The sequence below is a fragment of the Ylistrum balloti genome, unplaced genomic scaffold (assembly GCF_031769215.1).
Source record: "Ylistrum balloti isolate Yb309-2 unplaced genomic scaffold, AGI_CSIRO_Ybal_v1 Utg369616, whole genome shotgun sequence".
Lineage (NCBI taxonomy): Eukaryota > Metazoa > Mollusca > Bivalvia > Pectinida > Pectinidae > Ylistrum > Ylistrum balloti.
In genome coordinates this window covers 30,530-45,291 of record NW_026781889.1, presented here as the reverse complement: position 1 = coordinate 45,291, position 14,762 = coordinate 30,530, and the positions used below count along the sequence as shown (strand labels likewise).

Here is a 14,762-nt window from a genome sequence, read left to right as displayed (position 1 = left end):
CGTTATGTGCCCTTTTGTTTTGGTCTTAATTATGAATTTAGCAGCAGCCAGATATACTGTAATTCAAATACACTTGTAACCGTATCTAAATAGATCAAGATCGTCGTCGTCATACTGAAATTTACATTCTAAAATCTCACTACTTCAGGAATACAGCGGCTTAGATTTTCAATCCGCTGGATCACTACAGTTGCTATTATGTCCCACCATAAAGGCAGCTATCCTATGATATTGTCTCCTACGTTACCTGGAATATTCTCTGATTTGTACACAAGGAACCAATGCAACAAAGATTTTTACAATTTAACATTTGTTATACACCTTGGCCTACAATCTGATCCAAAAATATTGCCAACATGAAATCTACTGCAAATTAGATAATAAATTTTGTCATTTTAACAGTCGACAAAAACAAAATGCGAACAAATGACGAATAGATGTACACGAAACTAAAGATATCCTAAATAATACATCAACTCATACCATTTTGTGTATTGTTTTTTGCATTCTTTTCAGATTATTTTCACCGAGAAAACTAAATAAATCAAAGCTGCGAAAGATGCGGCTTCTAAATTAAATTAAATTAATGAAAAGGAGTTTAGGTCATACAATAGTTTTGTTATGGGTTATGTGTTTACTTCTGATACCTTGTACATATTATCCACTTGGTCCATTCTCCTTGTACTTTTTCATGAGTATCTGTGTGAATGATGATATTGACATACGAAGCTCTGTAGAGATAAGCAGACTAATCTGTGATTGTGATCAGCTAAGACCTGTTATCTTTCTTCTCAGAATCAGTCCAACTATGTGATCCCAGAGATGCACTGGAGCAGTAAATATAGAATTCAGATCCGTGCAACATCTACAGGTGGCACTAGCGACCCCTTCACTACATTTGTTGACCTAGGTAAGTGACTTAATATTATCTAGGAGTTGTTTACCGTGTTTATATCTAGTCTGATGACGTTTCATGTGTCATAAGTGTATGTAATTCATTTCATCAAACTGTATTTACAAGATAGAGAATATGCAAAGCCGATATAGATTATCAACTACGAGAAATTAATAGATGATCAATGAATATGGCTTATTTTAAAACGAACAAGAAATAAGCTTTAAAAACAAAACTCGGAGATTGACACAAGGCAAAGAGGAAGTTAGTCATAAAAGATACTTGCCATACACACTCGCACAAACTTAAAGTAGATGTACAGATACATAAATTTCAGTGTAAAGATAAAATTTCTGAGACAGACATTTTATGCACGTAAAAATAGTTTAAAGCGTTCCAACAGATACAAAACAAAAAATTATAAAAATATCACTGATATCCATGATGTATGACTTTGAGATGCCGTTGGCAGCTTTTATCCACGAATTGTATTTTCCTTAAGGCTGCTCGACCGGCATGAAAGTAAATTTTCAGGAAAACAGTTCATTGTATTCTTGATACCCTTTAAACGACTTCAAATGTTTAAAAGATAAAGTAAATCGATCATTAATTCATTGAAATGCCATAGGTTCTGTGGATTACAGTGAAGAGACAAATAATGCAACCACAGCGACAATTATGGATATACCAGGTACGTAATTGTTTTAAGTTGCACAAACTTGCACTTTATGGATAATGTTTGTAAATATATTATTGTGCTGGCTACGCAAGATACCGCATAAAATTGTTATGAAGACTACAATACGAGTAAGATTGCCACGTCATTTAAGGTTTAAGACGAGATTCAACATTTTTATTAACTAATTTGGATCTGACCTAAAGTTATATGACAGTTGTAGTCGATAAACCAGCAAATGTCAGTCCTTTCTTATTACATGAATTTTGTTTTCAAATTGAAGGTTTTTTTTTTATTTCGACTTTCTTGTATTATATCTTATTATGATTTAATGCGTGAAATATAAGAATGTTAAATAAACACTCCATAATCATAATATCAATATAATGTTTCTTTATCATGTGCCATTACTATCTATTATTATCATTCAACCTATCTGCCTTCTCTTCCTTAAATATAATTATCATCCTTTATATACATTTACACTTTTTCATTGAAAATTTCATTGCGAATTCATTGTGAGGTGCCCTTTTGTTAGCACAATGCCAAATTCTTAAAAAATCGTTTTCGATTCGTAAATTAAGGAAAATCGTATACCTTACTCCAGCGAATTTAGTGGTACGAATGTATTTAAATGACATTTTCAAATGAATTGTGAGAAGAGTACCATGTGGTGTCGAAAAATAAAACATATAGCATTTTGATACTGATTTTCTCTTATTTTTTTAGATAATAAAGTGTTCATTGGTTCTTCTGTTGCTGTATCGATAGTGGTCCTTGCAATTGCAATTCTTCTTTTCCGTTATACCAACAGGAAAAGGCAACAAATCCGTGTAAAACGGGCCACCAGAACGGAGGTAAGGATAAAAATGAAATGTTTATATTTTTGAAAATATCTATGAATATTTATGAGAGGTCTCTAGATGATAAAGTACTGCATCAAACGTATTAACGAAGCAGAATACGCCGTTAAGTGTCCGTATTCTGATAATTAAAACGGTGTCAGAACATTAAAAATATCTTTATTGACAATGTTGAATGAATTGGAGCTGGGATCATTGATGAATGAAAACAATGAAAATAAGCAAATGTTGAAGGTAAGATAAGGGAACAAGTCTGGTAAAAGGTTATCACAAAATCAATTTGTATTGACCTGCCTCAAATATAGATATGGACATAAATTACCTGATGTTCTAGAAGGTTTCATGAAAAATATACCCAGTTTTGAAATATCTTGACCGTTTGTAAAAGTCCTTATATGTGACTGTATTTCAGGAGACCAACCCACTTTATGACAATTCCTATGCTAGTAATGGGGGTGATGTTCCTATCATTCTTGACGAATATGAAGTCGATTTTTCGATGTTGCTGCTTCTAAACAACCTTGGCGAAGGTGCATTTGGAAAGGTTGTCAAAGCCGAGTTGGTGATCCCTGGAAAAGACGGAAAAGAAATGAAGAAAGTAATCGTAGCTGTGAAGATGTTGAAAGGTATTTCAACTTTATTTACATTTGTTATATTAGAAATCAAGTTCTGCTATATTCATTCTAATAGTATAAATGGTAATGATTTTTTCATCATAAAAAGTTAATGTATATCTAAATAATTAACTCGCAAGATCTAGGAATATTTTCTTCAGTCACATAACAGCGCTATACTTAAATGTTGAAGATACCTCTGCCTGACTCCATGCAGAATGACAATTACAATTAAAATGATAACTTTGCGTTGTTGCCAATAAGATTGTTTTCCTTTTTTCACATTAATTATCTGATTTGATCAAACAAAGAACTTTTTAACAGATCGCCCTGATACTGTTGAAAAAAGAAGCCTTTTGAAGGAGATTGAAGCTATGAAGCAGCTTGGACATCATCCTAATATTGTCAGCATTATAGGATGCTGTACAAAGACTGATAATCAAATATGTCTTATAATGGATTACTGTCCTCTAGGTGATTTAAGGCAGTATTTACATCGACTGAGACCTCAGGTAAGTTTGTCGAGCAAAACTTTAAAATGTACCGCCCTTCAGAAAGGATTTTTCAAAAGATGAATTATCGGATAGCACAAGAACAATTTTATTCATTGTATATGCGAAACCATGAATTACATATGTTTAGCCCGTCTAGGAATCTTGATTGATGACCTTAACTGTGAAAATCTAGGATGATATATAGACACATACATTCAGTCGCAATAAAAACATGTGGGAATATCTCATTTTAATGCTGCGACCTTCATATTCCTTTGTACACTATACCGTGCATTAGTGTCCTTAGACAGTCTTTGAAAAGTATTTTCTCAATGTTTTATTTTTTCTGTTTTGACGATTTAAATATTTCCCTTGGGACTATGATATAAGATAACACATCGGTTCTCTCACAATATCGCCATCCTACTGAGAAACTCATTTCCAGCAGTTATAAAAGGTAGATTTTGGAGGAATGAAAGGTAATTTGTGAGTATGCAAGAATGTAATATGTTTATAAAATACGCCAGTTGAATGAGTACTTAACGCCCGAAAAGTTAAGGTGTGAGGAAAACTCTCGACAAGCTCTGATTATCAAATAGCTAGTAAAAGGACATTTATCATCTTGGTCATACGTGAATGACCTAAGCCTCGCAATATTCAAAAGATCGTTGCTTTACATATATGCCATATATTTGAAATTAATTCGAACATCGCATTACGTTTTTATCAGTGTTTTGCAAGTGAATTATTTCCATGCATACGAGGATAAAGCGCCTATATTATATATCAATAACAACAAAGAGAAAAAGATACATCCAATAATGTCATTCTATAAAATGATGAATAACATGGCAGACATGGTAACAACAATGTCAACCATGTTGTACAATCATATTTGCAACAAAAACAATATCATATTCTAATATAGCAAAAAGATGGAGCAAAACATACGCCACAGAACTGTAATGCTGCCCTTCATAGCAGTCCAGAATTGATACAGTACAGCCAAAAATTGAACTTAACTGAAGTATACAGCCGTTTCGTTCTTCTGATACAATAAAGCTAAACACTTAAACTCCATCATAAAATTTGCAGGGTCCCCTTCTCTTATTCATATTTCAAATTATGTCTTTTTTACCAATATGTTGATAATCTGCTCGTGTTGGAGATATTAAGATGTGATCTCCATGATCAAACTTATTGCAGGTTCTTGCTTTTAACGAACATTTATGGCCTATTTGTTTTGTGCATCGTAGTGTGCTTGACTTCTTGTGAAGTCTTTCGGCGGCGATTTGTCTGAAGTAGCCGGAAGCTACCCCGATGAACAACATACACGGGGCATACAACATATATGTACTTTCAAAAACAATGTTGGTGAAATGTATTGTTATTGAAATGCATTTCCGCTTTTTAGTTTTGTCTATAAATGCAAATGTGATTATTTCATTTTTTCTTTTAACAATTTTGAGATTTTATCGTTTTGCATTTTCTTTTATTTGATGTTGGTTCCCTTTTTTATTCCCCTTACATTGGCCTTAAAGAACCTGTCTGTGTTAATGGGTGGTCGAGCAAATAATCTTGATTATGGATTCAACAGTTTGAGAAACCCGCATATGTCATGGAAGGGAATGAACCCGGAATGGACCATAATCTTAAGGTCAATTTACTTGCTCTACGATCTCATCTAACGTGGCAAGTTTTAACTTATTAAAACGTTTTGTTTATCCTATAATTTGTAACATGTATGATCGGTTAGTTGCTGTAATAATCTGGATGTAATCTTTCATTCAACCTAGACCAGGCAGGTATGAGTTAAGTGCTTGCGGACTAAAAGGTTCTTAAATGACACTGTTATCTATAAATATATCAACATTATTTATATAAATACCCAAATCTACTGTATGAAAAAAAAACCTAAACCCATACGGTCCAGCAAGTGACTCCGTTCCTTTTCACTTTTCACAGCGCCTCCGGATCATAGCTTTGTAAAGTGATCTCCGTTGCTATGGTGATGTTGTATCGATACAAAATGTTCTGATTCTGTAAATATAACGCCACATATTTATTTTTATGACTAAACGTTTCATTTCCATGGCTGAGCGTGACAATTGTATCCTACTATTTCCTGAATCACTCCGGGACCTGCTACTTTTTATGTTGTAGACACAATATCAGTCCAGATCGAGGATGAGGCACGAAGACAGTGGCATGTTCTCTAATATGACTGCAGAAACAAATGGTATACCTTTCATAAACCAACACCCCTGTATATTTACATATATTTACATGTTTAATTCATATACAAACATGTTTGTATGATTCAGAAATTAATAGAGACCTATGATTAAAAATCTTAAACATAACGTTGAAAAAAAATATTCATGGCCACTAATTAGGAATAATAATCACTTTATTCATAACTAATTTACACATACACAAGTGTATCACTAATGTAAGAAATATATCAATGTCTCCTGCACAAATTTCGTTCATTTTCCTTTCATATCATTATAACACCAAACTCTAAACCTCATTTGATTATTTTGTTCATTGGTCAAAAATTCAATAATTTGGAAATAACAAGGTTGCTCACAAGATATCTCATAAAACCCAGGACAGTTATTGTACTGATTAAAATAAAAGTGATAATTTAATTGCGGATGGAACTACATTTCGCATACGTCGGAATGCAAAGATGGGTACTTTGCACACAAACAGATTTTCTGTATTCGATCCATAATATAACTTTTATTTACTTCTAAAATACACATTTAACAAGAGGCAGGCTTGTTTTATAACACCAACAGGAAAGTTAAATCAGAGAGGTTACATGTCTAATGAGCGTATACCTTCTAACACAAATCATACACTTAGTTACATCAGAGATGTATTTATTCGCCCTTGCTTACAATAAACTAATCGGAAAAATGCTTTTAACAACGATGAAAATTGAATTTGATGTTTATCAAAATAATGACATACCAGTTTTTTATTGTTTAAACTCTTACTCTGTGCAAAATACACTCGGTTCAGTATATTTAAGTATCGGCCGCCAAATTAAATATTTTCGCATTCAGGAAATTACAGATTCATGTATATGTGAGCCTACTACGCTTCTATGTAAGGCTGCCGGAGTAGTCATATTTGTTGTGTCACTGACAACTAAGTAATACAAATATACTAAGTGACAAGAAAAAACATTGGAATGTGATTTTTTTACCATTCAAAACAAGTATATTTACAAATACAGATCGAATATATTGACTACCAATTAAATAGTCTGGAGCAATCGATACTAGCCTATCTTTGATTGAAAAGGGAAATTTTACATATTAGGCCATTTTCGACTCTTTTCTCAGGGATGGATCCGATAAATTATACGAATCATTATAAGATAATTTTATGTTTTAATTCAATTTCTCATTGTAAACAATCATTCCTTAAAATTGATATTTAAACATACACATTGTAATAAGTTACCTTAGTCCTTTCTGCGATGCTATCTGTTATATTTAACAAGTGAACTTCATATTGTTGAATAAACATTTATAGGACATGAAGCAAATTGTCGACATTTTAGCTAAATATACTATTTTAGTCTCTTACCACAGTATCTGAGGATGAGGCTATCAAATTAACAATTGTTAACTGCTATTTCATGTTTATTATCTAACTCAAATCGTAAACAATTCTAAAATAAGATGTTTTATTGAATAAAAGCGATTTATTTGTAAAAAATGCACTTTCTGGTCAATGTCAATGGAATTCTTGAAAGGTGAAAGAAATTTTCGCCAATAATGATAGACATTTTTTTTAGCGTAGATGGATCTAAAATTATTGAACTGAATTGGAACCCTTGGGAATTTATACTCTTATTGACCGTTTATATTGACAATTATGCCAATGGACAAATGCAATTACTACTCTACAAAATATTGTTCTACTTACCTGTCATGTGGAAATTGTCGTCCTTACCATAGTATTCAGATATAAAGGTAGCTTAGATCAGCCTGCAGTACATATATATCAAACGTGAATCCACAACAAAACCAATAATGTACCAAACAAGACCAATGTAAACATGATATCAAAACCATTATCTTTGTTGAAATATTTATTTTCATTTAATACAGAATCTGAAACCCAACCAATAACTCAGTCAAAATTGTTGTCCTTCGCGCGGCAGATCGCATTGGGAATGGTGAGTTTATACAACATTGATAAGGGACATGATTCGGATACTCTTTCACTAAACCTGTTCTTATTCTTGTACATTTTCATGAGTCTTATTGTAAATTTGTTGTTCATATCTTGCCCTAGTGTTATTGAATGTATTGGAGCTTTAAAGTAGAATATATATTTTTATAACGAAGTCATAAAGCAGCCCATAGATTTATAATTTTTCAAGTACATATTCTATCCATTTTTGCGATTGTATTTCATCCAAGTAATGACATTGATTTATAGTCAAAATGATGATAGTTAAAACTCCCAAAAAGCTCAAATTTGCAATACACAATACAAAACAATACAGTCAAACATACTTGTGGTTTCTTCAGGAGTACCTTGCTGATAAGAAATACGTTCATCGAGATCTAGCTGCTAGAAATATACTGATGTCCGATTGTGACAGACTGAAACTTTCTGATTTTGGCCTAACCCGTGACGTGTACGAAACAAACATGTATCAGCCTACATCGGCGAGAAAACTACCATATAAGTGGATGGCTCTGGAGGCAATCTACGACCAAGTCTTTACCACGAAATCCGATGTGTAAGACATTATCATTAGAAATAAATCTTACGTTCACGAGTCAATGATTGTTAACGCATTTGACATGTTTTAGCTATACAGGTATGTTATGTGTGTTATGTATTAATCCAACTGTGTAAGCTTTGTTTTTCTCAAATTACGTCTGTTCATATCGTTAAAAATTCTTTGTTGTCTGTGATGAAAACATTAGTTAACACACAGCATAGTTCATGAATATTTAAATATATATATATGAAGTACCTCTTCTGATAACTCCATGGTGGAGACTTTCTTCTCAAAATCCAGTGTTGGCCTCGAATATGAGTTTAAGTAAAAGTCGAAAAGACTTTTGAGTGAAATTAGGTAAAACATACTTAAGAATGTCACAAAACTTGAAGCATTGAAACCTGTACTCTCATCATATCAAGCATGTGATACATTAGCCATAATTACTAAAACCCGGTGGCTATGTGGTAAGCCGGTCATCAGCCTCCGAGAGTTTAAATCTATCAGTTTGTTTTCAAATTAAACAATAATTTGTCAGTAACATGGTTAATGAATATTTCGTCAACATGCTCTCGTGTAAAGGCTTATATGGATTTGTATTAACATTGTACTATTATTCCTCAGAGGTCCAAAATCAATGGACACCATCTTTAAGTGGCTTGACCTTTGAGAAAAGCCACTCACAAGCAGCATACACATCACCCTTCTGACCTTCCATTCCGATTAAAGTATTAAGTGTCCCTTATATGACAAATAATCCATGCTCGACTTTCTCATGGTCTAGGAAACAATCATTAACAATCTATTTTCTATATCCATTTTACTAGGTGGTCGTTTGGAATTGTCCTTTGGGAAATTGTTACTTTGGGAGGCAGTCCTTACCCCGGAATTCCAAATGAGGACTTATTTCGATTGTTAAAAGACGGGTACAGAATGGAAAATCCTGGCAACTGTGGAACTGATATGTAAGTAAATGTGGATATATGTCGAACAAAAAAATATGACTGATCAAGGAAATACATTACGTTGATGTACATAAACTCAATGTTAAGCCAGTTTTTCTTGGTCCTCCTCTTAAGTTTAACTACCATGTGTGTTTATAATGGGTTTTATTATCGTAGTAAATTTCGCCATGTTAATAATGCTTTTCGTGTCAAATTGATTTAAATGTGTCCTAAATATTGACTCGCTTAATTGTAAAATTCGATAATTGGCGATGTGCAAGGCACCGATGTGAATTTGATATCACGACCAAAATACACAAATTATGTTGAAATAATTATCATTGCAACACAGATATCAAATCATGCTGTCATGTTGGCATCCACGACCCACCAGCAGACCTGCATTCGCCGACTTGCGTCAGAAGCTGGAAGCAATGCTTGAGGTTACCAAGGCCTATATCAATCTGTCCGTGTCTGTGTCTGATGATTACTATAATTCGTCGGACTCCTACAGGTATATAAATAAAAGCTGGGGTTGTTTTTTAGAAATGATCGGGATATTGTTATTTCTTCGCTTTGAAAAGTATTTTGAAATATACTGACATCAATCAGACGAACCATCGCAGTTGGATGCAGTCAATTTTGTAGTTAACGAAACACAAGAACGTGGGATTGCGATGATCGAGAAACAAATATTACATGCATTACATCACATACATACCACAAGTACAATCTTATCAAATTCAATCGAGGGCGGTGGTATAAATTTAGGTGTCTCGATAATCACTTTGGCAGATGGACGCCAAAGGCTCTATAATAGTAACAAGGGGTGTAACCCCTAAGAATGAAAAACTAAAAATCTGCACGTATTTTTTCAACTACGTTTTTTATACTCTAGGGGCATCAGATTTTATACCACGTGCATTTTCTTAAACATAAATGTTTTATCTTTCCAATGAGTGTTTAATGAACGAGATTGACCAAGTATAAACCAAGTTATAATCTGACCAATTTGGAAATGTAGGTAGAAATGTCCAGGTAGACATTTCCTTGTCGGTTGAAACTCGCTGTCGTCACTAATGAGTACTTGTGGAATATCATGATGGAAACTGATGAAGGATGGTGAAGTTCACGAGTGAAGTGTTCTTGTTTATTGGTGTGTGTGTGGGGGGTGGGGGGGATTGTTCTCCTGTGCGTATCTGGATACCTACTCAGTATCAGGATACAGAAAGGGTTTATAAACCACTTCTAACAAAAGGAAGGGTAGAACGTTTGCCAGATGCAATGATCGTAGATCCGGAGATAATATTATCAGTGTGGCCATGTGTAGGACAGGTTCATCATCACATGAATTGTCACGATTGTGTCGAGTACGGCTGACAATGTTAAAGTTGGGTTATGCAAATTTGTGTTTTTGCGCGAGGTCGAGAAGTATGTTGCGATGTAGGGTTGGTTATTTAATAAAGTTGTGACGGTAGTAGCATTAGCTGTTAGCATTTCTAAATCATAATCGGTTGTGTTCTGCTGTGAATGTCTAGCCATTTCATATGAAAACATATTAATAATGTATATAATGAAAACTAATTCATGGTACAAAATCCCCACATAAAAAAACAAAGTAAATCTACGTTGTTCGTACTTCGCTGAAGTGGCCACGCAGGTTTTTTTTTCACCAATTTGCGCCAACTTGTTGAAATTTGTTGAGATCTGATAAAGGATGAACTCCACAAGTGTAGTGTAGTGTCGTGTTTGTGTTTATTAGTGTATGTGTGATGTGTACAGGGGATGTTCGCTGATACCTACACAGTATCAAGATACAGAAAGGGTTTAACAAGGATGAGTGATCCATAAAAAGATGAATGATCAAGGTAGCCAGGCTGAACTTGTCAGACATATATAAGATCTAATGATATGGTATTGGTACCAATTATATCTCGTTACTAATAATTATGCCGAAATCGTAAAATCTTTTAGCGTTATACAATACCAATGATCTTGTCCACACATCGTGACCTTTGATGTTGTCATGTCTCATATATTGTAGGATTTCTCGTAGATTTCTAGCGTACGCCGCACCCGGTCTCGGCCTGGATCCCAATACCTAGTATAGGATTATAATATATATCTCTAAATCTTTTTTCTTTCATTACTGTATCTTATTTGTTTATATCAGGGAAGTATGGTGTTGATATCGACGTTTTTCATTTAAATGGAATGAAAATGTGAACGCAGCACTCAAACGTGAAATTGTAATGAATTCATGTATTTGCACAATTCGTAGATATGGTATCAGATGTATAGATGTATACAGGACACCGGATACGCACACAATAACATACTTATCAAAAAACAATTTATCACATATACCCACGAATGCCTCTAAATTATAAACACATATGTACGCCTTGCGATTATGCAGTGGAATACAGCACAATGTAGTATTGGACTCTCCAATGTCCCCTCAACAGCAGACATCGTAAAAATTCGACATGCATTGCGGGGATATTATTTCCTCGTTTCCGCACTTGTTTGAAGGTTCATCGATCACATTATTTAATTGTGCTTGTAATTTAGACAATTAAAAAGTCCAAGTAAGTATAATGTTCTAGCTTTTTTTATCTGAGTGTGTAGTTCTTCGTTGTAAATATGACTGAGCCCAGGACTGTCTGTTTAAGAAGTTTATTGGTCTGTGGACGTACGAATGTGCGTCCTAGAGATCGACTGTTTAATACAATTTCTTACCAGCTTTTATAGAGATGGACAAGGAAAAAAATTGTTACATTATATAAGAAATTACATGCACCACGCCAACATGTTAGATATACTGATATAAGATTGGAGTACTGAATAAGGATTACATATTTAGTATCCAGGTAACCAGGTAAATTTGAAAGATAATGACCAAAGGCTAAATAGGTAACGACCATAGGATCGTCGACTAGGCACGAACCTACATGTGTGACATGTGTATATCCTTGGGACATATTGAACAGAATGATATTGATAAAGAATTTATTAGATTTACCAAAATACTTCATTATAAAATACCAAATTATGCTTCATAAGTGGAGCACATAGTTATTCAATATCATGATATAAATTGCTTTCAATACTGATGATTGATTTCAGTTGTTCAATTGTTGCAGCAATTGTTTGTAGTTATACATTTTGGAGGCAACGGGCTTGTAGGAAATGAAGGCAATTTTGGTGGAATATTACCTTGAACAGACTTCTGTTGTCAAATAATGCTGGTTTGAATAGCATCAACTCCTTTATTTACAAACTCAATTTTCATAAATTGGCGAGTTGTTGGAGGATCACGGTTATCTGTACACAGGTTTTAAAAACCTGATTTGTGCTACATGAAGTCTCCAAGCTGGTTTCCACATTTCACCAGAAGCAGTATTAGCTGAATCTGCTTGAAGTTTGAGTAGCGCAGAGAGAGGAAGCAAATAAAATGTAGTCAAACATGTCCATGGCTCTCAGAGCTTATGTTTAATTTGAGTCTTAAAAATAGTAATGTCATTTATTCTTCGTCAACTGGGTTGAATAAATAGTTTGCCTCTCCCACAGTTACGCCTTAGCTATACTAAGTTGTTTGGGTTTTTTTCTAAACCAAACACTCAAACAGTTATCAAATTATTTTTTCCTCTTCTTCTCTTTCAGTGACAAAGAAAATCAACCTTGTTCCATAAAGGAAGAAAATTCTGAAATATCTTACCTGAAGGCAGACAAATTTGATAAAAATCAAATTTATAGCCGGAACCTCAGTGATACTGATGTGCCTTCACTTTTACAAGGCGGCTACCACAACGTGTTTGTGAACGAACGGAATGACGGAATACAGCATGACTTGTGTAGCTCTATGTGTCGTTTCTGCAACATTCCAAGGAGCCCACGGGGTGATTCCAAACTTTTACCGGACAGATCATCTAATCTGTATGAGGAACCTGTTTCTTTGATTGATTTACGTCGTGCCTCAGGATCAAATAAGGATTCGGGAAATGACACTTTAATTAGGTAGAAAACTGAAAGTATGTCAGTCTGTGATAAACATGTTATGCGTCAATTTTATTTTTGTTATGTATACTCTCGATTATGTTTAAAGAGGAATTGGTTGTGTTTGACAATTCAAAAAAAAAATCAATGCATCAATATTTTATTATTCTGTACATTCAGAAAATTTATATTGTCAGTAATGTGATAGTTATCATAAATGTTTTACAAATAATAGTATTGAACAGCATGAGATTTAAACTCTCGGTTATGTTTAAGGCGAAATAGAACTGACGTGAACGGCAGACAATGAGTATGCGATCGGTAAGGCGGTACTAATATGTACAATACACGATATTAGATTATCGGTAATTTTAAGGTAAAAAGAAATCATGGTGAACTGCAAACATTAGCTGTCTCATATATAATCATATAGTATCACTCTCTGAAGAGTAAAGGAAAGTGACGCTATCTGTAGTTTATAGGGCAAATAGAATTATGAGTGAGGGTTATCAATTAACATTATCATTAACCTGCGCATGCCCTGTACAACAACACGTTTTGAACTATCGGTAATGTTAAAGGACAAACAGAGTAGTATAGATCGCTTGCATTGACCGTAAAAGTTCAATTACGGGCAAACGTGTGCCCATTCAACACGATCAATTTCACAAGTAACTAGCACGAAATATTTTTTATCGGATTTAAATGTCTCTTTATGTATTCATTGTACTGAGACTGAAGTTCTTCAGGTCTGTTATAGAGCGATTCTAGCTCAATTGCTGTTCAATGCGATTTGACAAAAGAATGTAATATAATACGTTCAATGGTGTCTGTGTAACATGATTTAAGATTACTTACTACTTTTGTGTCCTGAGATTATAAAATATATAGCGGGTACAAATTTCTCGTAACTAATTCATGTTTTAATTTGTTTTGTCTGTTTACCTTTTATTAACTTGCAACGTGAATATCATAGCTACTATCAATTCAACCAAAGAGAGTTTTGCTATGGAATTCTTTTCATCACTGAGTAAAATCACATGCACTAGTAAATTGTTTTGCTGTGTTTTACGATTCCTATGTTTTGATAACTCAAATGGTTTTACATGTATTGACTATATTTCATTTTTCATATCAATATCTTGAAGGAACATTGTGATGATCATGCATCTGTTTAAGACGAACATAGCTTGATGCCGTTTCTTATTATCATAGTTTTCTCGGCAAATTTTCGAATGAGAACTTCATCTGTATATATATATTTTTTTTAATAAAACAATACAATATTTTTTTCGTCGCCCTGATGTTGACCAAAGGTTTTTTTCTAGACAAATCCTCTTTCGTGCATTTGATTCCATGTAAAATTGAATAAAAACATCAATATTTGAAGATTTCCAATTCACGAACAATATCTCAGATTTTCTCAAAAAAACAAAATATCTTGGTATAGAATTATTGACTACAAATATCAATTTCTATTTTCAGTTTTCAATAGATTGTTTGTGTTTATGTATAAGT

General features: G+C 33.7%; 1 protein-coding gene across 1 annotated transcript in view; it reads left to right on the top strand.

Annotated features, from left to right (window-relative positions):
• LOC132548480 (tyrosine-protein kinase Mer-like) overlaps positions 1–13,269 on the top strand; it is a 51,082-nt gene extending 37,813 nt beyond the window's left edge. Inside the window, exons 11-21 of the mRNA XM_060212350.1 lie at positions 796–910; positions 1,524–1,586; positions 2,301–2,428; positions 2,847–3,060; positions 3,373–3,560; positions 5,706–5,781; positions 7,676–7,743; positions 8,102–8,316; positions 9,129–9,266; positions 9,598–9,759; positions 12,912–13,269. Of these exons, the coding sequence (XP_060068333.1) occupies positions 796–910; positions 1,524–1,586; positions 2,301–2,428; positions 2,847–3,060; positions 3,373–3,560; positions 5,706–5,781; positions 7,676–7,743; positions 8,102–8,316; positions 9,129–9,266; positions 9,598–9,759; positions 12,912–13,269 (1,725 nt within the window). The remainder of the gene's footprint in view (positions 1–795; positions 911–1,523; positions 1,587–2,300; positions 2,429–2,846; positions 3,061–3,372; positions 3,561–5,705; positions 5,782–7,675; positions 7,744–8,101; positions 8,317–9,128; positions 9,267–9,597; positions 9,760–12,911) is intronic.
• The last annotated feature ends 1,493 nt before the right edge of the window (positions 13,270–14,762 follow it).